Source organism: Indicator indicator, chromosome 19 (assembly GCF_027791375.1).
Source record: "Indicator indicator isolate 239-I01 chromosome 19, UM_Iind_1.1, whole genome shotgun sequence".
In the NCBI taxonomy this organism is placed as follows: Eukaryota; Metazoa; Chordata; class Aves; order Piciformes; family Indicatoridae; genus Indicator; species Indicator indicator.
This window is the reverse complement of record NC_072028.1, coordinates 6,420,828-6,447,540: the sequence shown is the minus strand read 5'-3', so window position 1 is coordinate 6,447,540 and position 26,713 is coordinate 6,420,828. Positions and strand designations below refer to the sequence as shown.

General features: G+C 40.2%; 1 protein-coding gene across 1 annotated transcript in view; it reads right to left on the bottom strand.

The window, feature by feature from the left end:
- The window catches only part of CDH13 (cadherin 13), a 466,549-nt gene extending 452,680 nt beyond the window's left edge, over nt 1-13,869 (bottom strand). The window contains exon 1 of the mRNA XM_054389914.1: nt 13,798-13,869. Within this exon, the coding sequence (XP_054245889.1) occupies nt 13,798-13,842 (45 nt within the window). The 5' untranslated portion in view covers nt 13,843-13,869. The remainder of the gene's footprint in view (nt 1-13,797) is intronic.
- Nucleotides 13,870-26,713: the final 12,844 nt, after the last annotated feature.

The following is a 26,713-nucleotide window of genomic DNA, read 5'->3' as shown; positions in this document are numbered from 1 at the left end:
ATCTGTTTGCAGTGCTTCAACAGACGCTTGAAATCAAGATGCTCGAGAAGGATGAAGCTGTTATGAGAGAAGCAAATCTCCAAGGGCTGCGAATGCAGTTGTCCTTGACAGGGCCAGCAGCTGTTCCTGAGTGTTGGAAGTGGAATCTGTCCCCAGGCATACTAGCCAAGCACAGCAAGGCAAGTCACAGCACAAGGGAGGGTGTTCACAAGGAAACAGGGCAAGGGACAGAACAAGAAACAACCCTCTCCTCCTGGGCTTGTTGGTGCATGTGCTTCAGTGCTAAACACAAGGATCAGAGATTACTTCTGTCATTTAGAAAGGTTCACTTCCTACACACCCACCAACCACAGCTGCCAGGAAATCTTGTCAGTAAGATTCATGCTATTTTTGGTAATGGGACAAGACTGACAGCAAAATTTGTACTTAAGCCAAAGGTCAACCTTATGCATGTGGTTGGTGAGAAACGGCACTGCTTTACGGTTCAGGTTCTTAATGAAGCAGCAGTATCTGGAGAGGTTAAAAATGTATTAAAAAATATGAAAGTTAACAAAGATTGCTGGATGAGGGGAAGGCCAAGGCTCAAAACCCTCCTCAACCTAAGGATACTCAAAGCTACAGTTATTGCTTAAGAAAGCTCTCTGCCCTACTTTGGTCCAGCCAAAGCTAGGCTGTTACACAAATAAGGTGTCATGGGCCAAAAGGAGACTGAGCAAAAAGGAGCATAACTTTGAAGGGAATAGTTAAAAGCTTGTCTGGGAAAAATTACAAAATTGGTGTATTAGTGCTGCTTATCCAGGACTAATTATATATTTTACAGTAAAGAGTTACTAAATAAGACAGAATAGTAAGGAATCCCTTCCTTGAAAAATTACCTATTAAACTGCATTCACACCTTCTAGCTTCCCCCCACCTTTTTAGACTCCACACGTACTACATACTTTTCAGTTCACCACTCCTGGTTCAGCAGGAAGCCTTCATAATAGCACTGAACAAAAACAGGGATTTGTTTACAAGTGCTAGCTAGCTGATCAGATAGCTCACCGTTTCACAAAGGCATGGAAGATGTGCAAATTCAGACATGCTGATTATTATTTAAGCAGATTGCTCAAGATTTGCTATTAATGAAATTCATGTAACCACAGCCACAGGAGGCAACTATACAATGAACCAGGAAATAAGACAGTGGGATGAGAAGAGAAAAAATGTTTCTCCCTGCTGCACTGGACTTGACCAGCATGCAAGAGGTATCAGGGTAGTAAAAATAAACCAAGGAGGGGTTATCACCTACAGTTAAACCATTTCGGAACACCACCACCCCCACCCCCACCCCCCCCCCCAAGAAAAAAAACCAATCCCAATTCTGGTGCAACAACTTCCAAGTGGTTTTAGAAATGCCAAAAATAGTGGTAGCAATACCAGATCAGAGACTTATCCCAGGTGCTGCGTAGCCTTTCCTCCCTTCCCTGATGCAGCTTAAGAGAAACATTTACCCTGATCATTTCATTCAAAACCTATCTCTATGCCCAGAGCTTGGCACAAAATTCTGCACACTGTGTACATCTCTAGTTTGTAGGCAGGGAGAGATGTACTGTGTGTACTTCCTCTGCTTTCAAAGCAAAGGAATGCTCTCACAAGTCAACAGTTTTGAGGCAAAAGAGGGAGGATCTTCAGTTCCCATCATATTTGGAAGTCTATTCAGAGCTATACATTTTCCCCAGGAGCAGTCCCAGCATGGGGAGTGGAAGTGTAACAGGACTGCCATGCCCCTGAGTCATCCACACAGCTATTTAAAAAACCCAACCCTTCTAAGAAGGGTGAACTTCAGGCAATGCTGAACCCTGCAGCAGCCCATTGTAGCTTAATTCAACAGGGGGATTTACACCATAGAGCACCCGTGGAAGTACTTGCCTTTTAAAGTTGCTCACAGCAGTATTAAGAGGTGTCTGCATCCAAGCTAACTAAAGTTGTAGCTTGCTGAAGATTTTGGCAGAAACTTTCCCCAGGTACCTGAGCCTTATTTCTGTATTGGCACTACTGACTTAAAGTGACAGTTGCAGTGGTATTTTACACTTGAAATACAGTCTCCTGCCCATCAGGAGAATGAACCAAGACCAGTGTACCAATTATACAAGGACAGCTTATTAAACAATAAGAATTTAGGGATGCAGCAGATTTGAACTACAGGCCAACCACTGAACTGGAGAAATCAACACTGACTTGTACCTCTACCTCTACTCCAGTGTTAGACCAACTCACATACACTGTCCTGGGAACAGCAGGCATAGAACAGCAGATCTCAGGCCCAGCAGCCTTTGTGCTACCCAGGCTTCGAAGGCAGAAATATGAATGCTTATTTGTTTGGAGTCATTACACATGTGCAAGGAAAAACTGCAAAGAAACTATTTTTCTATTTTTGTTTTCCTTTCGATGTTTTGAAAGGTCAAATGTATTTGCACTCTGCTATGTTCTCTTTATCAGTGCTTAAATTCAGGCACTGCCAGATGAATCATGAGTAGTGCAAACACCCCAGAAATAGTGTCAGAAGTAGATCCATTGTACATGAATCGTATGCTCATTTCTCAGTAGAGGGTTCTTTCTGATTTAAGCATAGACGAACCTGCAGAAAACTAACAGTTAGTTTACAAATGTGCCTGAAACCATCACAGTGCCTGAAGTTAGGTCATACTTCCTTTGATCTTTGCTCTTCAGCTGGCCTTTAAGAGATGTCATGAAACAAGAGAAAAGGGATAAGTGTGTAAAATTATATATTAGCAAAAGTGGTAAGGGGAGGGAAATTGCATACATTGGAGCACTCATCTCTCATAACAGCTGCCCCCCACATGCTCATTTCAGCAACACATTGCCTGTTTTGTACTAGCATTTGGCTGACTTCATATTTATTGCTAGAAAGCCATAACAGAGCTGTTTTTCCTCACCAAGGTTCTCTGGCTCTTTCTTACTTTTCCTTTTTCTCTGGATTACACCTATTTCCACCAGCATGCATTAAAATGTATGCTTGTGTTACACAGAGGACATGTGGAAAACCACCTTTCTGATAAACATAAAATTGTTTCAGACAGTTCAAGAAGTTTCAATATAAGCTGAAATGTGGTCTCCACCAGTGAAGGTTGATTTGGTTTCACCTTAAACCCAGTTTGTCCCTTATTCTTTCCTTTTTCATTCCCTCCCCAGACAGCTAGTCAGTCAAAGAAGGTATCACCCAGGTTTTATTTGATGTGCGGTAAAAAGTTTCTGAGAGCATCAGGAGAATGGATTTAATGAACACAAACACAACAACATCAAAGCAGCAGGCAGACATAAACATTGTCCATTAACACATACAGCAAATGATAATAAAACAGTCCCAACAAACATAAAATACAGCATGCAGATGCACACAAATGTGCACAAGACAAAGTACTGCTGTTTCTTGATGCCAGCAACTCAGATCCAGATATGAGCAAGAGCTCTGGATATTGGTTTCAGCCTAAATATCAGGTAAGATTGTATGTAAATGAAGATCAGGCAGAATCAGACTAGATTCTGTGCTCCATTCCTGTATACACCTGTTAACCGTACCACAGATAAAAAGGCTACTTTCCAGATCCTAACAGCTCAAAAAGTTACTGGACATTGAATAACACCTTGTTTTTTTCCATTGATTTTGTTTTCCCTCCCATTTTTGCGTATTAAACTTTGATCCTCTTTCGTGTATTCCTCAGTCAGCCAAGGAAAGGGACAAGAAGTTCAGCAGCTTTCAGCATGATTACTAAATAACTATCCCAGCACTTCTGGCTTCCAGCAATCACCGACTTAAAACTATTAATGGGACAGATAAAAATAAGTTATTTTCCACATGTGCAGATAGAACTAGACTGCCTTAAGGGACTGAGGAAGAAAGGAGTAGGATAATATGAAAGTAGCAAAAATGCATAAGATTTGGGCCAGATACACAAGTACTAACAATACAGTGCTCATAGTTGCCTATCAGATTAGCTACAGGTTACAATTTAATACTGCAATAACTCTAGGCAATCTGAAGATTACCCAGTGAAAGTAACCAGGACCTATGTAAAATGCTGAAGGACAGTGACTCTTTAGGTGTCTGGTTTTCCTCATGCTGCAGGGAAATTGCCACCATCTTCTCATCTACCACCAAGAGAAAAACATCTATAAGCACCAAGAACAGGGATGAACTTTTCAAGAGGATCTGCTGAAGCCCACCTAAGAGAAGCTAAACCACAGTAGTAAAATGTATTAATCCTTTCCCACAATACTAGAAGTTTTGGAAGAAATGTTGAATAGAGAAACCAAAAGCATTCAGACTATTTGATTTTTTTTTTGAGCAGATGAAGTGGAACAGAGGAAAAAAGGTACTTTGAACAAGGAAATAACAGGAATGGTGATGCTTCCAGTCAGCGTGGTGGTAAGGCAGGGAGAATAACTCATGCTGTGCATGATTGTTTTTTCTTCCTTCATATCCCAGCTAGACTCCACAATACAGAGCATGCAGAAATCAGAAGTCAAGAACAAATTGGAAAACATACTTTATTCAGGTTCAACATGAGTTATGGCAGACAATCAAATCAATTTCTATTTTAGTCAAACTCCTTTAGCCACCCATAATCAATGTTTAGCTCCCACACACAGCAAGAAACAAGTTCTGTGCCTGTGTGCCTTTGACTAATGAAAGAACAGAAGTTTTGAAACAGGAATTCTTGGGAAGCAAGTGTAAGAAAATTGAATCTTCATTTCAGAGGGACATAACCGCACAGGAAGAAGCATCTGTTCTGCAAAGTCAGAGATTGGGATACAATAGTCCAAATAAGTCTAGAGATTCTCATGTTTTGGCCTTGTAACAAATGGACCATCTACATGTCATCATCATAAATTCAAACATTTATGTATACCTCACTAACAATGAACTTTAGGATAGTAACCATACTTCCAGAAGCTGCACATAGAAGTGTAACAGCCATGACCAGGCAGGTCACCTTCTACCAGAGAAGCCCTGGCTTTTAGTAGCTCTACCTCCTCCAAACAGAGATAAGAAAGCAAGGTGGGATCACTGAACAGGGGGTGGAAATATTCTGCTGTTGAGACCATGTCTCAAATTTCAGTGGAAATATCCAGCATCTCTTCCTTTCCCAAGCACTGGAATCATAGCTCATTGTGCATTATCTTCTCCATCTTCTACCTTTAACTGTTTTGGTCTCAAATGCTCCCAGTATACATAACACTGACAGCCTCATCCTCCTCCTCTGCTTCAAAAGATCATTTTGCCAGCAGCCATCACATAAAGAGCAGTTGTAAGCAAGCACACTCCATTTTCCTTATGCCTGAAAGAACTCTCTAACAGTTATGAGTAACTAAACATTTTCTCTTTTTAGTTCCCTCTATATGCAAAACGCTAACTGTACAGAAAAGGCAGTTTCTTTGGCATATCATAACTATATTCTTGAAAGTTGAGCAGCATTATTAAACTAGTCCTACACACACCAGCTTCTGATTGGCCCAAAGACTGAATTTATTCTGGGCTCCCTCCAATCAGCATTAATCTTTCTCCAGCACAATGAACTGTCACTACTGAATCAACACCAGCAGCAAAGTGACAGCAGCCTCCATCATTACTCAACTAAGATAATAGAAGTAAAGTCATTGAAACAGGCAGATGTTGGAGGCTGTCTCCTGTTTCAGAATAATGTTCCTGTCGTAACTCAGCATTTATTTTAGGGAAGCAAGGATAAATTCATTACCATTTGCGGGTGTTCAGCTATAATAGTAATAGAAGCCATGTAAGCCTCCCAGTACATACACAGTGGAAATGCATATGGCATTGATACTAATCATCCTTCACCTAGATAATGCAAAGCAGGGTAATGCAATCAATCCATATCTGCTGGAGACCTGCTTCCATATTAGTGTGAGCAACAGTGTTTTGCTGTTGCAAACTCAGAAAACTAAAGTTGAGGTGTGCAGGACCTCAAGTCATTTCTACAAGACATAAAAGTGTCATGAACTATTCCCAACATCCTTAACTTATTTCCAGGTAACACATTGTATCTAAAACTATCATCTAAAGAGATGCTCTCATATAAGATTGCAATAATCAATACTCTGACTGCGTAGCAAACCGCTACTAAACAGCATAGATCCAACAGTTAGGGAAAACTTTGGTGACATTTAAAACTGGAGATTGTTCTCTTCTCATTTTAAAATGAGATCTTGTAATAAAAACATTAGAAGAAAATAAAGATTCCAAAACTAGAAATAAATGTCTGAGCCTTATTTATTTCTGAACCGCTAAGCTTTGAAGACCATCTTTACACTTTTTGTCTCACTGAATAATGTCTCCTGAAACAATATTACCATGTAATGCGGAAAGATGATCAAACCAAAGCTATTTTAGTGTTCAGATCAGAGCTGTATACGAGTAAATTGACAGGATTATGGATATTCATAAATCAAGATTTACAGAGTTCAGAGTCCTGTTCAATCAGATCATGAATTATAAAAATAAGACATTTTGGAGAAGAATAAAAACACTTAGCCTGGCAAACAGTACAACCTTCAGGTAGCAGGTTAATACAAATACACAGAACCCAAAACTTATTTTCATGTTGTGTTTGTTTGGTTTGTGTGGTGGTTTGGGGCTTTTTTGGGGGTTGTTTTTTTGTTTTGTTATGTTTCAGTTATAGTCTATTTTAATTTCATTCTTATTCCTCTTTACCACAGGTTTTTCATTTTGTACTTCACCTGAATAAGGTTGGTAGATAATATCCATGACTACCCAGCACTTGCAACAGCAGTTATCTTGGCAGAAGGTCAAACTGAACACCTTTTAACTTGGCCAGTTATCTAACTGTACTGAACAGCTCAATCCTGCAGCTGAGATATCCATTCCTGCTGTGTAACGCAGTTGGTGTTGCTCAGCTTCCTCTGACAGAGCTCTGAAACAATGGGTTTAACAGGGAAGGAAATGCCCATCCAATTCCAATAGCTAATTCCATCTCCTTTCACTTAGATTAGAGAGCAAGTACCAGATGCTCTGGATTTCCTGCTTTGTCAGCTATAGAGCAGTGCTATGTTCAGCTCTCACATTTTGACATAGCAGTTTGTTGTCTGATAAAACATGGTTCCTCAGGGAAAACAGAGGGCTGTCTCCAGAGAAATGTGTAAATATACCTTATTTGGCAGTAGGGAAACTCAAAGCCAACAAGTTTGTCTATGTGAAAATACAAGATCATGAGTAGACTGTTCCCAATATTTTTTCTTTTCCCAGGCAGGCTGAAAGTTAAAATATAGTAGACACACTTCAAAGCCCATCTTACATCAAGAGAGCTGTAACATGGTAGGGAAGTGACAACTTTACATGATTTTCCCCTACCTCCATCCTTGTATGCTGTCTGTACAAACTATGGATTGCACCCCTAACTCACGCACACTGGGATTGCTCCCTAGTGAACCCAGATGAATTTACAGCAGCTTGGAATTTCTGCCTTTATACAGTGAATCTGTGGACAGCTTCAGGCTTTCCATTTGCTCTTATGGGTTCAAAATTCCCTACGTTTGACTCAGAGACTTTTGCACAAGAAACCTTTCTTACAGTTCCAAGTTGTGCCAAGACAACGAAAAAAAATAGATAAAGTGCCTGTAAAGTAGATGAGCCAATTATAAGCGTGATAAGTGTGTTGTAACATGCTTTTTGTACCATAGCAATTGAAGGAAACTCAATGTTCTAACAGTTTTATGGATTGGTTTGAAGCAATATCTGAAGTTATTAATTCTTTTTACCTCTGCCACAAATGTGTTACTGTCCATGTGGCAGACAGCCAATGTATAGAATCAGTACTCCCCCAGCTGTGTTTCCAGCCCAGCTTGCCAGCTTTGCCCTGGAGCAGACAAGAAGCATTCACAATTATCATTGCTTGGGGAGGAAAAGGGGATAATCACAAGTAATAGTCTTCAGCACACAAGTAGCAATAGATGAGAAATATACTTGCAAGTGAGCAACTCTTATCCTAAATTCAAGTTGCATGTATATTTCTTTGTGTACAGCCTGTTAACAGTGTTGTGACAGCTTAGGGGCCTAGAACCGGTGGGTTTCAGTATTTTGAGTCCTTGTTACGCAAAACTACCACAAGGGTCATCTGTCATGATTACTCATTTACTAAAGACTTCTTCAAACTTCTAGAAATGCACTTTCTCTCTGTACTCCTATTAACACAGCCTTCATATACACAAGAATTACTTGCTCTTCATTACATACCAGGCTGAGAAAGTCCTTGGGAATTAAATATTAGCTTTTATAAATATATACATTGCCAGTAAGAAATTAAGCACTAGTTGTTCACAGCAAGAGAACCAAAGAGTTTAGATTGAAATAGGGTTTGGTGTTTTTTTGATTAGTTGGTTAGTTTGGGTCGGGTTTGGTTTCTGTTTGTTTGTTTGCTTGTTTTGTTGCTGGTTTTGTTGATTGGTTGGTTTGTTCTGTTTTTCAATAAAATTATAGTTTGGGGAGTAGAACCCCCAGACTAGTCTGAGGAGAGCTGAATATTGGACCCCAGTTTAGAGGCACTTCTAGAGCTTGAAGATGGGTGTTCAGCTCCCTAAAAACAACACTCATAAAGATACCAAACTAAACATCCATACATGGATAGCCATAGATATCAGAAGTTATTTAAACACTTTAATCAGCTTTTCCAAGTGGTTCGAAACACTGATAACCACTCTGTGCTGAAAAGTTTCACCCCACTGTTAGTAGCTCAAATTTATTTTAGTCTGTGCTTAAAACTGTTTTAACCAGCTCTATCAAACCAAATCTTAAATTCCTCATTTTTTTTCCTTCAGCCAAAACAGTAGAATATTGGATAAGTTAATAGTGAAATGAGTTCCCTTCATAAAAACAATAAGGCTTTCAAAGATTTAGATTACTCCATTTGACACAGAATACAGTCCACATCACAACATTAAAAAAAAAAAGGTAATAATAATAAACAAGTGGGCAAATTTCAAAAACTTTGGATTATTTAGGCAATGGTTAATGAAGCTAGTTTTTTATTTCACTTCTCTTTGTCATTTGATATCCTACTTATCTGCATACACTAACACTGTGCTAGCTGCAGGACACATGAAGCGACAGAAGAACAGTCTCTCATCTGGGCTATCCAGACTTGGTGATTAGGACAGGGCACAGTGATACCATATGGCCATAATCAAGAACACACTACTGTCATCCAGAGTTAGCTCAGAAGAACTATAGCCCACTTAGTCTCCTAAGCATGATAAATCCCTCTCATTCTGTCTCTCCTCCCCAGTGGAAATGGTAGATTTGTCTTTTTGCCTGCATAGACGAAATTTTGCTCGTTAGAATAGTAGTGGTATACAAAATGTCAGTTTGGTGCTTGTACCTATCAAAGACAGAATAAAGACATTATTTCCACGAAACAATTGAAAAACTCACATATCTGCCTCAAGTTCCCCATGAAGCCCCACTCCCTTATGCTGGCCTGAAATCTTATGCCAAGATCCTGACACGCAGCATATTAATCTGCAGCTGATGGGTTGTACCAGACCTGTGATGCAGTGATGCAGGAAGAGTGTACCAGTCACAGCTCTGTTATCTGGCTTGCCTCTACGTATTAAGAGAATGGGGAAAGCCTACTTACTAACAACTAACAGGAAGAAAAAGAAATCCAAATCTTTACCACAAGGGGTGCACAACAAAGTGGGTTTAACTAATGCCAAAACTCTAGGAACTTTTTTTGGCCACTTTCCACCCACCTGTTGTAACAAATCTCTCCTGCTTAGAAGTAAGGAGTCTGGTCAGGTCCTATGTAAGGATATTGTTAAAAGGTTAGAGCTATTGCCTAAAGTCAGAATAATTCGTCAGGGGCCAACTTCATCCAGTATTGCACTGGATGGAAAAGGCATAGCATGACTGCTGGAGTGGCTCTGTGTTTGGGGAGATACCATCTTTTGAATGAGATATGCAAGGGAAAAATCCTTTTGACTACATAACCAAAGACAATGGCCTGAAACTGTCAGGAATAAGCATCAGCCTGCTCACAAGATACTCATCAGCAGAAATAACTGACATCTGAGTTTCTCTAACAGTTTAAGCATTTTTAGAAATCCACTATAGCACAAGAAGTATGGCACTTTCTAAAACTCTCTAAATAATAAGCAGTCTTAAACAAGACCTACAGCAACACAGTACAACAGGGAAATGCTTGGTCAGAATTTGAGTATACTGTTCTATTAACAAACTGGGTGAGACAGGTTTTTCTTTTTTCAGGAAGCTGATCAATTTCTTTTGCTTTGAATACATGGGTGCTGACTTTCAAGCTGTGCATGGAGCCCTCTTCTGGAGAAATTTGAAAAACTGAAAACTTAATGCAGCAGTGTGAGCTATGCATATGGGAAAAGTTTTGAGAGAAATTTTCTCTATTTGATAATGACAAGCTTGTATAATCTATATATTTTTTCATCTGGCTTAGTTGCAACCCAATGGAACATGGCAGTTATTGTTAAAGCTATCAAAAAAAAAAAAAAAAAAACAAAAAGTGGATTTTTCTCCTCTTGTAAGCTTTACTTACAAATTTTATGTTGATTCATTTACATGAAATACATAACATACAAAAGCAAGCTTGTGAACAGCTTCTGTCTAAAACAAATATTTTGCATATAGAAAATTAGAAAATTTTCTCTGGGGAAAATGTAAAGCACACTCTGATCTGAAAGATTTAAAAATCTGTCTGTATTTACTGCTTACTGCTGCTTACTGTCCACTGTATAGTGAGCTGCACCAGAGTACACTTAGTTTTTATTGTCAGCTTCAGATCAATAAAGCTGTATATTACAGATATGCTTTGTAGTATTAAAGGTGATTCTGAATTAAACAATTGCTTGAAACACATTCCTCAGCTGCATCGGCTAATGTTAATTTTCCTCTTGATGAAAAGAGGACAAAGAGTCGATAGCAGTGTAGATTAAATCTTTGCAAAGGAAAAATTATCACCCACCTGTTTACTACAACTTTCACAAACATACTTAATAGGCTGCTTTGTTGAGGTGAAAAAGTTATTCCCCAGTCCTCCATCCTTTTAATAACTCAAAATGCAATTTTTAAAGATACTTAAAAGTAGGTGGATTAGATGCAACCAAGGAAATGCAAAACCAAGCAGACTTTATCTTTTAATAAAAAACAAACTTTTTTGAGTTTGTGTTGTTTAGAAATCATTTCTTCAAAACTGAGCTTTGCTTGTTCCACTAGCATTGTATGATATGAAGCTCTACTGCTAAGAGAGAAAAAAAAAAGACAACTTATGAAAAAAAATCCCAAAATGTGTTACAACCACTACACAGCCAGATGGCTGCATTTGTTTAATATGTTGTTTCTCACATTCTTCTGTTTACTTTTCCTGTCACATGAAAGTTGTTCATGTGGTGTGTCAAAGAGAAAAGCCAAACAGCATTTCAGTAATTCCCTTTTCTTTCCCTAGAATGCTTTCTTCTTCAGCTCATTCTTTAACCTGACAATACTCAACAACCTTATACCTGAATCAGAATCATCATGTACACTAACTTATTTTGGTCTAATCCATTCTCTGATTCTAGATTACATCTAAGAATTAATGAAAGTAAACTTGTAGATGTTTTAAATCGCAAGGCAGAGACATTGCCAGATAAACCTACATGCACTAATAAAGAAGGTATGGTGCAGTTTAAGTATTTAAATACAAAGCAATGCTTAGCCCCGCAGCGCACTAGAACTGATCTTAGCACAGCAAGAGAATAAACTCTGAAGTATTGCTGAAAGTTATCAACAAAGTGCACAGCTGTTTTCAGAATCAGGTGTTCTGCACTGTGTCGGGTTTTAAGCAGATAGTGATGTTACAAAAAATAAACAACCCTGCTACATGGTTTAACATGCCTTAGAAGTCTGTCCTTCCCTGTGAAATACATACTGCTCATGTCCTACAAGGGTCTGCTACAGAAAATCCAAACTCAAGATGATTAAGAAAAGCAGGCAAACTTCAGTCCAGATAGCAGATCTCAAGCTCAAGGTGAGGGAGCACCAACTCAGTATATGCACAGGATACCTTTGCACTTCCAGTGCTCTCTCCCTCTGTTCCCTAAGCATTGCCTCCCACTGGCAGATTTGCCAGCCCAGCTGCCTGCCCAGGCTGGATCTCATCCCAGTTTGACAACTTCTCCTCCCCGGAGCCCTTTGGCCATCACCACCAGAGAGCCATCCAGCCCTCCCCCAGGAGCAGCAGCCAGTCTCAGCAGAACTGGAGAGCTGCCCAGTGGGCAGCCCTCCTACACAATTCAGAAAGCCTCAGCCCTACTAGGGAGGCCCTGCAAGAAACTCTGTGTATACAATCACCAGCACATGCTGCTCTGGCTCCTCAAACTCATCTTTCACCAGTGCATTCAGGCACCACACCTATGATCCAAAGCTGCTGCTTTCATTTGTTACACTCCCTGAAGCAGGATTGTTAGCCTAAACCCACCCAAATTCCTGTGTGCTTGCTCACAAGTCCCCAGTCACTGAGTCTCCTGCTGTCCCATAACTTCAGCCACCCACGCTCATGCTTTTATTCCTTATCAGGTTAAGCCAGGACCTAAAAATCCCAGCCTTGATCCACAGCATATATGCATCTAGTTCAACCTACTCACATGGTCTTGGTGTATCTCCTCTCAGCTGTAAAGCCTTCCCAGCTTCTCCTTATCATCCTGTTTTTAAAAAGCAGACTAAATTCCTACTGGAGACTGCAGTTATAAACCCGAGTGCCCAGACTCAACATCCCAAGCACTAGTTTGACACTCTAAATTAATCTACCAACCCCCTAAGGGTTAACAAAAGCACTCAATTGTAAGTCGAAAAAGGAATTAACTTTTATCTCTACTTGGTGCAGAGGATACCAGTGCCACTGTCACTAAACACAAGAGTTTACAGAGCTCCTGAGACAAAAGAAGGATATATTTAAGCTGGACAACAACAAAGGATTTTCAAACACCACCCCCCACCCCCCTCCCCTCCCCCTGGAGCTTCCAAAAAGTAAGCCCTTTAGCAGCAGCAAGAAGAAAAGAGAGCAACCAGAAGCTATGGAGAAGTCAAAGCCCAGTGAGTACCTCTGCTTTGACAGACAGCAGCAGCAGGGCTTTAACAGCTCCGTGTTTTTAAAGCTGGGTGTTTTTTCCTCTGCTTTCTGGCAGAGGGGGATCTATTACATTTAATAAGAGCAAGGCTACATAGCGAGTCAACTAACAGAGTATTACACATCTATCAAGTGAGTAGGGGGAACGGAACCTTTTGCAAGGTCTGGTTTTATTTTTCCTCCATATTCCCCCCCTCATCTTTATTTTAATAAAAAGCAATAAATAATGTGAGCTGCCTATAACAGCCTGTAAGACTACCACTCGGCAAAAGCCACAGAGGGAAGAGGCAAATCAAAGTTGCAGCATTTGATATGACAGAAAATATTGCTGCTGCAGCTGCAACCGAGACACTTGAAAGATTCCCCCCACCACCCTTCCTGAAGGGAAACAAACAAAAAAAAAGCTATATATCACACAGCAAATTTGCTGTAATTGTAAATCAAGCAACTACGAGATTCTACATTCCTAGCAACTGGCTTGTAGCAGAGATCTCGCATCTTTCAATAGTAATTCAAGCAATGTATAATTACTCAGAAATCAGACCTGAATTACAAATACTTTCAAATCCAAATGCATAAGAGAAGGAAGATGAAATAAAGCAAGGAAAAAAACCCACACATTTCTTACCTGGGACAGCAGAAAGGACAGAGCAAGTTGAGTTTTGTGCTGCATTTTGCCAGACTAGAAGGTACCAGAGGCTTTTTCATTCATGCACTCGACTGCACTGAGCATATTTTCACTGTGAAACAGCCTTTGAGAAGAGACTCTGCCTTGAGAGCCAGCCAACTTCCCAAATAGATCAGCAGCATCATCACTAAAGCATTGGATAGAGTCTGATGACCAGAACCAATGGCTTTACAAGGATGATTTCTTCACAAAGCATCCCCATTTTGCATCACACATATTGGGCAAGTACCTCTCATAAACACAGCACCTTTAAAAAGCATTTTGCTTTGGTGTATTTGTATGTTTAGTTTCATTCTAACAAATCATGCCTTACAGATCTCAATAGTATTTTCCCTTTTAGAGAATGGAATTGCATAGAGAGAAATAACAGCTACTCTGAGCACTGCTGCAAAGAGATTCTCTTTATTAAAATGTTAATAAGGTATGCTTTATTTTCAATAAATCAAAAAAATGACCACTGCAGTTTTAGTTACTTCCAAGCCTTAGAAGACCACAGTGAAATTTTTCAGTGCACTAGAAATACAGATTATATTTTGTGTTTTCTCCTCAATCTCACAAATCACAATGAGGACAGATCAATTCTTGCCTGCAGAAAAAATCTATCATAAGGCAATAGATTTTATTAACTGCTCAGGTAATGGCAGAACTGGCTTTTAATTCAATGGTCTTGAATTTAGAACCAAGTTTCAGAGGTGCATGCCCTTCAATTACAAAAACTTCTCCTGTTTGGAAGAAGGAATCTGATGTTTCAAGAACTTGCTTTCTCTGAATTGGTTATGTTGCAACCCAGCAAGCAACACCAGACAGATGGACCAAAGATTAAAAATTATTTCTTCTTTCTGCATTTCCAACTCCACCTCTTTTGCCACTCCCCATTATCACAATATTCCAGTCCTTTTTTGATTTGTCTTCTTCAAGTCACCAGAGAACTTAGCAGTACACTTCCCCCATTTTCAGTAGGGTCAAAAGTCTCCTTAGCTCTCATGACTGATGTTTTTCCCTTGCTGGCTCATCTAAGAGAGCTACATGCCACTACCTTCTGCTGTGTCCCACCACAGGTGGCTGCTGCACTGGTGGAGATGAGCAGAAACATGGGTTGAGCAAGACAGGTAGGCTATGCATTCAAAGGATCTCTCAACCACTTTGAGTTCCTCAGCATCAGCAGGAGCTTCCTGCTGTGAAGAGAGTTGTTTGATAGTTTCCCCAACCACTGCGAGTCTACTTCTCACACCACATCTTCTTTTATTTACAATGTGAACCAAAACTGAGGGAAAACACTTTTTCTTTCCCAAATCTGAACCTTCATATGCAACAACAACTCTGCTCTAGTACCAGTATAAATTAATACTCAAGATGGATCTGAATTCAAGCCCAGCAGGAACTACGAGTAGCATTATAACGCTCTATACAACTGCAAAAAGTTCACCACTTATACATTAAAAAACAAAGCAAAACGAAAACCAACAACAGGTAGGTTGTTTTCTTTTCAAGTTTTGTTTTGGGTTTTTTTTTTTTTTTCAGCCAGAAAGATAGCTTAGCATGGTTAAAAATAATTAAAAAAAAAAACTTAGGAGCTCTTTTTGACCAAACATAAGCAAGCAACCACCTCCCGCTGCTTCTTCAAGGTCCCAGCTTTCTATCAAGTGTAAGCCCCAGGCTCAAGAGAAGCATTTGAGAAGCTCATAAACAAGGCTGTGGGTTTTTTATAGGGCATAGCCTGCAGACAATGGCACCAGCTGTACCACAGTATGCACGACCTTTGTATAGGAGCACTGGGATTTGGACAGTCTTTTAAACACCATAAGCAGGGGCCAAAAACCTGAGTAAGTTACCAGAACAACCAGAAGTAGGTGGTGGCTGAAAGAAACAAAGGCATATCTGCATCCTGTTTTACAGGAAAGGGATTCATTAAAAAAAAAAGTCATGGGGTAGATGAATCACTCCAAGATAGTGTTTGCAGTAACATGATATTTGAGACAGTATGAGCAGTTAGTTTCTGCACAAGACACAGCATGGCCCAGCAGTATGAAGACAGTTGCATTCCTTCCCAGTGCTCATCCATACAGGTCTGGCCACCTTTGGGAAAAGGCCTTTTTGTCCTGCCTCAGGAGAGGTAAAACCCAGCACACAGGAGCCCTGGATGCTGAGCTAAAACCCAACACACAGCAGCCCTGGATGCTGAGGTAAAATCCCGCACACAGCAGCCCTGGATGCTGAGGTAAAACCCAACACACAGCAGCCCTGGATGCTGAGATAAAACCCAACACACAGGAGCCCTGGATACTGAGGTAAAACCCAACACACAGGAGCCCTGGATGCTGAGGTAAAATCCCGCACACAGCAGCCCTGGATGCTGAGGTAAAACCCAACACACAGCAGCCCTGGATACTGAAGTAAAACCCAACACACAGCAGCCCTGAATGCTGAGATAAAACCCAACACACAGGAGCCCTGGATGCTGAGCTAAAACCCAACACACAGCAGCCCTGGATGCTGAGGTAAAATCCAACACGCAGCAGCCCTGGATGCTGAGGTAAAACCCAACACACAGGAGCCCTGGATGCTGAGCTAAAACCCAACACACAGCAGCCCTGGATGCTGAGGTAAAACCCAACACACAGCAGCCCTGGATGCTGAGGGGGGGTTTAACTGGGGCCTCCAGCAGTAGGAGGTGGGAAGCTGCTGCAGATCAGGCCCAGAGGCCTAGGACAAACATGTGGCCCCTCGCAGGTAGGCTCCCTGTGGGGACGGTATCTTCTGGCATCAGGAGCAGAATCTGCTTTCCTAATTAGATTATTAATGGAAAGTTAGTAGTTTATTAATTAGAAATTAAAAGTTGGCTTCTCCATCCTTCTCAGCCTTAGGTGACAGGAGAAGGTTCGAACTCTGTAATACATCTCTGAGGAGCAGTCTGGGAGGCAAGGCTCCAGGTGCTGGAGGATGGTTGCTCTCTAATCCTGCCCTTGAAGCAATTTTGCTGCACAAATGAAACACAACATTGTGGGGCCGTGGAGTGACAGTGAGAGAAAGTGTAGCCTCAGGATTAAGGCATGGTCGGAGGAGATGCTCCGGGGTTAGGTCTTCCCTTTTAGGGTAAGCTATGTTCCTCTTATCTGCTGCCTGCTTATGTAAAATGCATTGTAAGTTTAGGCAATGACAGAGAGGGGTCTTGGTTTAAGATCAAAGAAAGCACCTGCTGAGACCCTTTCTAGATCCAAGCCTACATTAACTGATGGGTGTAACATTCTTGGCAGTCTTTAGATGCAAGGTACCATCACTTTCACATATAAAATCTTGAGTTACCTGACATCTCAGCTCACTCTCTCTCCATGACATATTCCATCAATAGAGGCCAATGCTGAGCTGAGGCTAACATGAACAATATTAATTGCCTGCAACACACAAGCTGTTGTCAGATATAGACCCATTAGCAGACGAGGGAGTGACTGTATGCTGCCAGAAATGCCTTTTGACCTTCAAAAGATTTGCCCTGACTATTTTATAAAAGCTGAGGATTAGCTGCTATGAATCTGTCAGAACAAGGGAAGTTTAATTTCACATTAAAGTGAGTCACATAAGAAACCTGGATGCAAAAGAGAGGGACTAATTTCCCTTGCCATTGCTGGCAATCTATATACTCCTGGCTGCTATACCACACTGCAGTTTCTGACTCCTTCAAGCTTGGAAAAAGGCTTTAGCACTGGGCAGCAGCTGGGAGAGTGTAAGCTTGAATGATATGTCTCTAGGACAGAAGGGAGAAAAAGGGCACACCTCTAATGTGGGAGCATAAGAAAATTAAAGACTACTCAAGTCTCATCAGGATCAACCCAATCCAGATCAGCATCTGCCCCTAAAAGACAGGTATAGTTGAATTTCTTTTAGGGCAGAACTCCAAGAGGAGTTAAAAATTCAGTTAAATAAACTAATTCAAAGAGTAAGTTCAGCTGCAGTATATTTGGCATTGCTCTTGTTATTAGGAAAATACATGTTGGTTAGGGTTATCTGAAATCCTACTGAGTTCACTCCAAGAATGCCCAGAGAATACAAGAAAGTGAGCCTGACCTGCTGTGTTCATCAGACATGGCACATCCCCTTCCTTCTGTACCTGCAGGGCCACCACCATTCCTTGTGGACAAGAAATTGTAGTAAATGCTCCTGGCTAGGGCCCGATTCCATAGCAGGAGCAAAATCCTCTCTCTTTGCCTGACATTCTCCAGCAGGAGGAAATGAAACAATACTGTTTATCCTGAAGGATGGAGATTTTGAAGACCACAATAGAGTTGATATAGTGAAGAGTTAAGGAATGTGTTTCCAGGCAATGTGTTTTTCTGCTCAACAGTTCTGCCAAGATAGGTTTGGGTAGGGATTCTCTGTCTTAATGTAGCTGAAGTTTCTTTAAGAAAGATTCACAAAAACACCAACAGAAGAGTTTTGCAGTTTGAAAGTGAGCCCACAGCTTTTCATTATGTACCCAACTCAGTACTGCCATAATACCTCAAACTCCTACCAGCATTTCTTGCTCTAGTGACTTACTGGCAACAGAGAGTTTGGCATTAGTGTAGCTTTCTCTAAAACCTGTGAGACTGTTGAATGCTTTGTCTACTGTTTTCCTGCATCCTACCCCAAGCTTTAGGATAGTAAATGGGGTTTGTTCTCTTTCTTACTAACAGGCAAGTCACAGGCAGCTAAAACTGATAGTTCAGTGAAAAGAAAGAGGATGTGCTTCATTGTCAGAAGAGGACTACAATTGGTGAGTCAAACAGAAATCTTACATTTTAGTCTTAAGAATATCATGCCTTTTCATCTCCAAATAATAATAATCTTTATTTATCAGGACCACAGTCTTAAAGTAAAAGACACTATTACTTTTGGGTTTGCATCTCTGAGACCTTTAATCATTAAAAAAATAATCCTTATGTTCTACTTTTAAAATTGAGATAATGTAAAGCATTCTAGAGTGACAATTTGCAATGACGTACATCTAATGTTCTAATCCTTACTTGGACCAAAATCAAGCTGTTCCTTAACTCATCCTTCATCTGAACTAAGCTGGGGAAGTAGTGAGAAATGCCTTAGGTATTTGAGGGGTGGAGTACTTCATGGAAATGTGTTTACTTTTATCCCTTTCTCCCAGTGGGTGGCTGCATGGAATGAGCTCCAGCTCTTCATCTGACCTCAGCCATCTAATTCTGTTTCCTAGAGTGGTGGCAGGTATTTTCCCATGTCTGTTACAGACCTATGCCTTTCAGATGAATCATAGCAATTGAGTTTGTCCAAACTATAAAGTTTCTAGATGGTTTGGTTAAGCAGTATTCTGCAATAATTAGATTGTTGACAATCCTACAGTCATACCTATGGGCAAGTAGTTGAATACTGGCTTTCTACTTGCCTGCTTTTCAGTAACACAAAATTATCTCATATTCATCAGCATATTTATCCTTCCCATAGCATAAGGATATGGCAAAATATTCCTGCAATGTTTCAAAAGAGGGAAAAATAAGGCACAGGACACAAAGGAACCTGATTAAGATCATAAAGGTGGTCAAACACAGAGCTAAAAATTGGAGTGCTTGCTAAGTGCCCTTAGGCACTGGCCTTTCCGTCTATTGAAAGAACCTGTTGGCCTTCCTTGGGGGACCTGGGAGCTTCCTCTATTATTGTGCGAAATCAAGCTGAAACACAGTTTCATTAAAAAGTCTTCATTGGCTGATCTGTTCCCATTCCCCACATGTGCCTCTCTCTGCTCATTTTAACACCAGTACTCCTTTGCCTTTCCTCTATTCCTGTGAATGTATCTGGCCTAAATACAGGTGTTCTAGAAGCAATTACAGCTCTATTGGAGAAGAATAGGATGCATGGTAGCTCACTAGTGGTTTGCCCATATTAAGGGAATGACTCCTTGTTTCCCCTCTGACCTCACCTATTGTCTAGGAAATGAATGGATCTGGGAGTGAGAAAATTTATTTTGGCAACGGGATCTGTATTTTCCAAGGCTATGTTATACTGAATTCTGCCCAGAAATACAAATGAGAGTAATTAACCAAATAAATCCATGAAAGAGCTTATCATTCGCTATTTTGGTAGTAACTATACCCAGTCAAAGCCATTACTGGAAAAATCACCGTGCAAGTTTATTAGAAAAGTTACTCTTTTATACATTAATAAACATAACATTTGCACAGGAAATGGGAGAAAAGGCAAGTTATCACTGTCAGAAGTTCTTCTAAGACATATCCAAACTCAAGATATTCATCATGAGTTATGGGAAAGTTAATATTGCAGGAACAAATTAACCACAGAATTTTAATGGCTTTATTGTGTCACAGTTTCTAAAGCCCAACCAAATATCAGCTAGGAAATTCACATGTGAGAGATATGCACTTAATGCCCACAGTTATGGATTTTTTAAAAAATCCTTTCTTATGAAAGGGTCATTTAAAATATTCCACCATGAATATACAGCTTACTTACGGGTAGTACATTTCACCATTCTTACCCAACCAGAAGCCAGCTTAATCTTCTTTTTACAGAGAAACAGTAGATGCATAAGTATATTTTAGGAGGAATAAAACAGGAGAGAGAGAGAGAGAAGAGAAGAGTCAGTCTTTTACTATCTCTGTGCACAGGACTTCATCTAACACAGGCCCAGAGCTGTTAAACCTCCTGACTGGGCATAGCCACTTGCTCTGTATGTGTTAACAGAGTGGTGCACTGCTCTGTTTCGTGTTATTTTCAGCTACTGTGTTTGCCCGGGCCACTGCAGCTCTGCAATTCACTTATCATTATCGTAAAGACGTGGTTGAAAAGCCCCTCCATCAAAATCACAACTGTATCTGCCCTTAGCATAGCAGTAACCAAGCTGTCTTGGGTTAAAAATGGGGTCACTTACTAGGGGATTGTGTCCTAGCAGCTGCTTCAGCAGAAAGACGTGGTTGTAGAAATAGAAACCTAAGCAAAACCTCCCTTATAAAATGAAAAGGCACATTTATGACCTGACCTAGAAGGATGAATTGGGCAGCCTGAACTCTGTAATGGGGGCAAGCTTAGGGTAAGCCAGGGGATATATCCTTGTCCTGCTGAACTCAAAATACCTTAGATTTAAGCAGCATCAAGATTTCACCCTCCATCCTTAAACTGGTTTTTTCCCTTTCACTATCTTTTCTCTATGCAACTGTCATGGCTCTCAAGCAGATAAATATCTTACATGCTTCTCAAGGGTGTCATACGCTATTTAGTATTTTCCCTCTGGTATCAGCACCTGTTAAGCAGGGAAATAAAGTGATTAGTCTTACATGTTTGGTTTCAAAAATTGATTTCAGGATACATTTCCTTATCATTGGTAGATGTGCCAACTTGAAATAATGATATCCTCTTCAATGATAAGTTTTCTTGAAAAGTAGGAATTACACTAGGAATTTTTTCTGGATTTCCTTTTCTCATGGAATTTTCTACACCTATCAAACCACAAAGCTATCTGATATCATGTAGCCTTAGAAAAAATTTGTCTCTGCAGATCTAGACATGACAAGAAAAAAGTCCTGTGATGCAGGGAGGGAAAAAATGTTTGACTATTGAAATAACCAGAAAGCTGTTTGTTTGGGTTTTTTTAAGTTTGAAAAGAATCTGGTACTTTAATTGACCCAAAAAGGTCTTGAAGATCAGGTTGGATAAAATAGTAGCACTGTACTACTGTGAAATTACTTTAGACCTAAGCTAGGGGCATTTCAATGAGTGACTAAAATCAGATAGGTGCAATTTTAATAGGTCATTGATTACCTTTAAATTAGCTGAGTATTCCATTGTAACAATGCATGTAAGTATTTCTAGAGACAATTATTGGTAAGTATATTGAAAGGATCCTCAAAAATGTACATCCATACAGAGCTCAGCCTAAACCATGGGATCCTTTCTGCCCTCCTGTATCCAGAATGCACTTTGTGTCTGTTGCATTTTCAACTTCTGTCTTCTTAAGAAGGAATGCTTCTTGAACTACACTGTATACACCAAGAACATCTGATTCTTACATTGCTTCTTTACATGCCTTTGAAATATCGTATATTATGCATGAATTCTTGGTTCATCATGTATCTTGAGATCTCTTTGTATTTTGTTGTCTTCAATTTTGTATCTTTCTTATGTAAAATTCATCAAGCCTTTGTAAATATGAAGAAAAAACCTGCCCTCTTGCTTTCTCCCTTGGAATTCTAGAAGGTTACATTGCCTCATGCTCAGCTGCAATATCTCTCTTGGACTTAGTTTTTAACTGGTGTGGTACCCCAAGAAGGAGGCAGTCTACAGTGTTTTACTAGATTCAGCCTTGAAGTGAAACAAATAATTTATTTTGAACTAATGAAATTGGATCCTTTAGCACCTGAACAAAATATTCCCATACTATCTTGCCTTGGTCAGGTTATGACCATTAAATTACCTGACTTTTGCTGACTGGGCCTCTCAGAGGAGGCAAAACCAGATTGCAGTAGGTCATTCTGGGACTCTGAGGCATCACTTAGCTGTTGTACTGAGGTTCTTTGTCAGCTGTTCATGTGATAGACCATGTATTGGAAATTTGCTTTTGTTGATGCAGGAAGAAAGCATTCAGCTTTGGAGGAACGGAATGCTGTGAGAATGACCCACATCCGGGTATTTAATTCCCTATTTTTTCCTATCTTTTAAATCAAATTAGGACTTTGGTAAATCTAAAAAAATCATGCTGGCCATGCTTGATAAAAACTAGTGCTGCATATTCTTGTGCATGCCATACAGCCAGTATCAGCAGGTCGTCAGACCCCTGCGAGCTGCAATCAACTGGCATATATTAGAGAAGCTTTGGGCATGTTCTGCTTTAAACTGAACCCAGCACAGACAAGCCAGTAGATCAAAGAAGCCACAGTCAGCTTCACAATATCTTTTTTCCTTATGCTGTGGTTAACAACATCAGATCAGGAAATCCCCTGAGCGGCAAATAGTTGGAAGCTAGAAGAGCACTCAGGGGAAAAAAAATCATATGATAGTGGATTGTTCCTCTTCTTTCCTAGGCATCTGTTTATGGGCACAGTTGCAGTTGTTCTCCTTTGAGACACAAGTGTAAATGCATTCCTGAAAAACTTTAAAAGAGTACCTAAGAAGCTAAGGGAGCAGAGCAGAAGGAAGTGAGGCTGGTGGGGTTTTTAATGCAATAGTACCTCTGTAGCAGCAATGATGGTTGCAGAGCTTGTCAACTAGACGAGAAAGCAGGAGCAGCTCTTGCAGGTAGCACTCCCTCCCTAGGGAAGAGCAGGAGGTGGGCAAGTTTACCTTTCTTACTCTGCTGGTGGTCACAAAATGTTGCTCTTTACTTTTTTTTTTTTTTTTTTAATCAGGAGAAAGGGCCCTTTTGTCTCCTCCTATCACTGCAGCTAATGCAGCAGCTTGCTGCTCAGTGGGGAAATTAAAGGGTCTGTGCAGCTGCAGGGCACGAACCGTGCATTGCCAGTGGAAAGCCATGTTCTTGTTAGGATAGTGTAAGTCCAAGTCATGCAGGTGAGATGGATGAAGCTGGTACAGCTTTTCTCGTTTTAGGTACCGAACAGATATTAGTAAGGGGGGGGGGGGGGGGAAGCACAAGAAATGGGAATTATTCTTCAGTAGTAGAAGTATTCTACAGAAATAGAGGTATTTTCTAAGAAGCTATTTTTTCCCTCATTTAGAGAATAAAAGGAACATTTTTTTTTCTGACAGCAGTTTAAATGTGGTGAAATCAAAAGCATTTGCTGAGAGATTCCTTCAAGTGATTTATGCCTGGTTCCATGAAATGGCCAACATGAACTCCTAAAACGCATGTGCTGCATCCTATGCAGCAAGATTGTACAGCTTCAGCCCTGAGGAAAGTGGCTTCTTCAGACTGGGGATGCAGCAAAGGTATTAAGAAGTTGAGAGGTGCCAGTTTTCCTCCTTTCACCAGGTCTCAAAAACATTTGATAGCATCAGGGGAACAATCACTCTTATTAGAAATATCAAGTGAAAGCCTTGAGTAGGCTTTTGGAATGGCGTTGTGGGTAGCACAGTGTGGGGACAGTCCCTGAGTCTCTAACTGAAGTTCAAAACTATCTGGGAGGAAAGGGAGTGAGCTGCTTGTCAAACCTGTCTCACCCTTCCTGGGAGCCCAGCACATGCAGGGTGCTGTAAGAGGGACACTTCTTTATAAAACATAGCTTAAGGTATTGATTCCATGGCTGAAACCCAGCCTACTCCTGAAAGATGCTACGATTTTGTGCCATGACAAAGAAGAAACTCTTTCTCAAGTTTTTTGCATCTTTTTATATCCTATTTGTATTTCTTCCTTTTAAGTAAAGAGGGATTAAAATAAAATCCAGGCCAGAATGTACAATCTAAAATACTGCTTTATTTTTGGAAGAGAGACTGTGGAAATGCTGACTCAGCTATTAGAATCAGCACTTCTCAGTTTCTCCTGGTTTTGAGACCAGAATTTAAGTAGTTAAGTGAGATACACTGAAATGAAGGGGCACAGAGTAATTTGCGAGCCAGTGGGGAGGAAGTGCACCTGTGATAGGAAAGGTGTTCAGTGGAAGCAATGGTGGTAATTAACTCTTTCAGTCTGTTGACCCTTGAAAGCCAGAGATACAAAGTAATAGCAATCAAATGTAATTAAACACGTCAAGTGTCTCAATAGATGATCATATACAATCGAACTCCAATAAGAAGAAATAAATTATTAGATCCGAGTCAAAACAGATGTAAAAGGAGCTAGTCAATTCAGCAGAAAAAAAAAAACTTCAGTGTATCTACTTATTTCAAGATGAAATGGAGTTTGCTAAATAAATAAGTTGACTAAAAAGTGATAAAAGCTGGTCTCTGAAGTAAGTAATCAGATCACATGCTCTTAGGGAAATGTCATTATATATCTGTATAACACCATTTCAAAGCCTGTAGTTTTAATGTTGCCAGGGTGCCGTCAACCTTAAAGTAGAAAACAATAGTTGTTGAAGAACTTCCTGAGAAACAGCTTTTAAGCCTATAAAGCTGAGAAGAGAGGTTTAACCACAGATCAAGTTAAGAAGGAAGAAAATAATGAAACAGAATTGCAGTGTAGACAGAATGCTGTTTCAAGATTTAAAAACAGTCACAAAGAATAGCTGCAGACAATGTTTCAGCTGTATATTTTATTCAAAAGATGTCAGCGCATAAATTAGGAGCCCTATTCTACCATGACAGGTTATTGGGTCACTAATACAGAGAAAGAAACTACTAACAACATTTTCTGTTTAGTAAACAGGAGTGAATAGAGGGGCATTTCTTGATCAGTAACTTTACAGCAACTTGAGATAGGTGTTGTCTTTGTGCAGGCATGCAGCCAGCTAATACAGGAGTTGATCCAAGCTTTTTGAGCTGAAGTGGAAGCGAGAAAATACGTACTGACCAAGGCAGAAGTGAAAGTAGGACTACACCCGGCTACCTTAGAACTTGTTTTTCTAGATGGTTAAAAAAAAAATCCAGTATAATCTCCCCCTACAAATTCTGCATCATTGTGAACTCTTCTGCACAGTATCACTACTTGAGCAATGATGCAAAAACAGAAACAGAAAAATGAGTAATATTGTTCTCTTTTAACCAGAGTCCTCAGTTCTGACCTAATATTGTTGGTCTGTTGGAGAGATTTGAAATACTGCGGTCTGGGGAGTCAGTTTTCCAATGGAGTATTGGTAGAGTAAGTTGCCACTCTGTGTGAGCTGATGTGACAGTGTCCAGAACCACTGCCTCCGTCAGCCATGCCTCTCAGCATAATCCAAATCCAAAGCAGAAAGCAAGCTGGCTTCTGCCTGCCTGCTGCTGCTTTTATTCAAAACACTTGCAAAACATAAACCTCATAACAAGAATAGACAAAACTGACTTGTATACAGGAAAAAGCCCTAGAGGTCTAACTGTGCCTGCTGGTGACACTTGCCCTAACTGGAAACTGCATTTCTATTGATTAACCACAGAGGAGTAAGGAGGCAGAGTGCTAATACATCCTGAGGGCATTGATTAAAGAAATCAATGTTGTCACATATTTATGCCAGATTTTGTTTCTTGGCATACCTCTTATTTTATGGTTCTGTGGTTACACAAAAGCCTGGTGAGACATTGCTGCTTCAAATACCCGCTGCTGAACATGAATTTTTCCTGAGTTCATGTGGCTTCATGGGTTTTAGCAGCAGTAAGTTCAGTCAAGCTTAGTTCCTGCTCTTCCACTTTGTAGGGAATTTATCCCAAACCATTTCTTCCACACCAAGAAATACATTAACCTTAGCCAGCAAGTAAGATGCTGTCAGAGACGACAGGTTGTTTCGTTCCTTACTCTTTGCTACGAAACGAGCAGCATGAAAACACGTTTAGGCTGATACATTTTTCAGGCCTTTTACAATATGTATGCAGCTGCTTCACTTGACAGAACTATCCAAGTATTATAAAGCATCTAAACATTGCATCTTTATCTCCATCCTGGACTAGCAGGCAAAAATATTTTTATTCCCCAGCAGAGAACTTCAGCAGGTGCTATTTGTCTACAGTTAAGTCTTCTACAGAAGTTCATTCTTACTTTCTGAATTTGCTTTAGGCAATTTGTAATTCTGACATGAATTTGTAGTGTTGACCATTACTCATGTGAGTAATGCGGATGACCTGGTTTCACAAAATACTTTGTTTCTTTCTATACAGAAACTAAAAGGGCCCATGGTTTTCATGTCTATGAACATTGTTCTTCATCAGGGAAGTTCAGGCAAGAGACCAGCTTTAGTAATGATTTTGGTAGGAACAGCACCACAACTAATATTTTGTATTTCATGAGAAGATTCCCTTGGTATCCACATGAACAGAACCA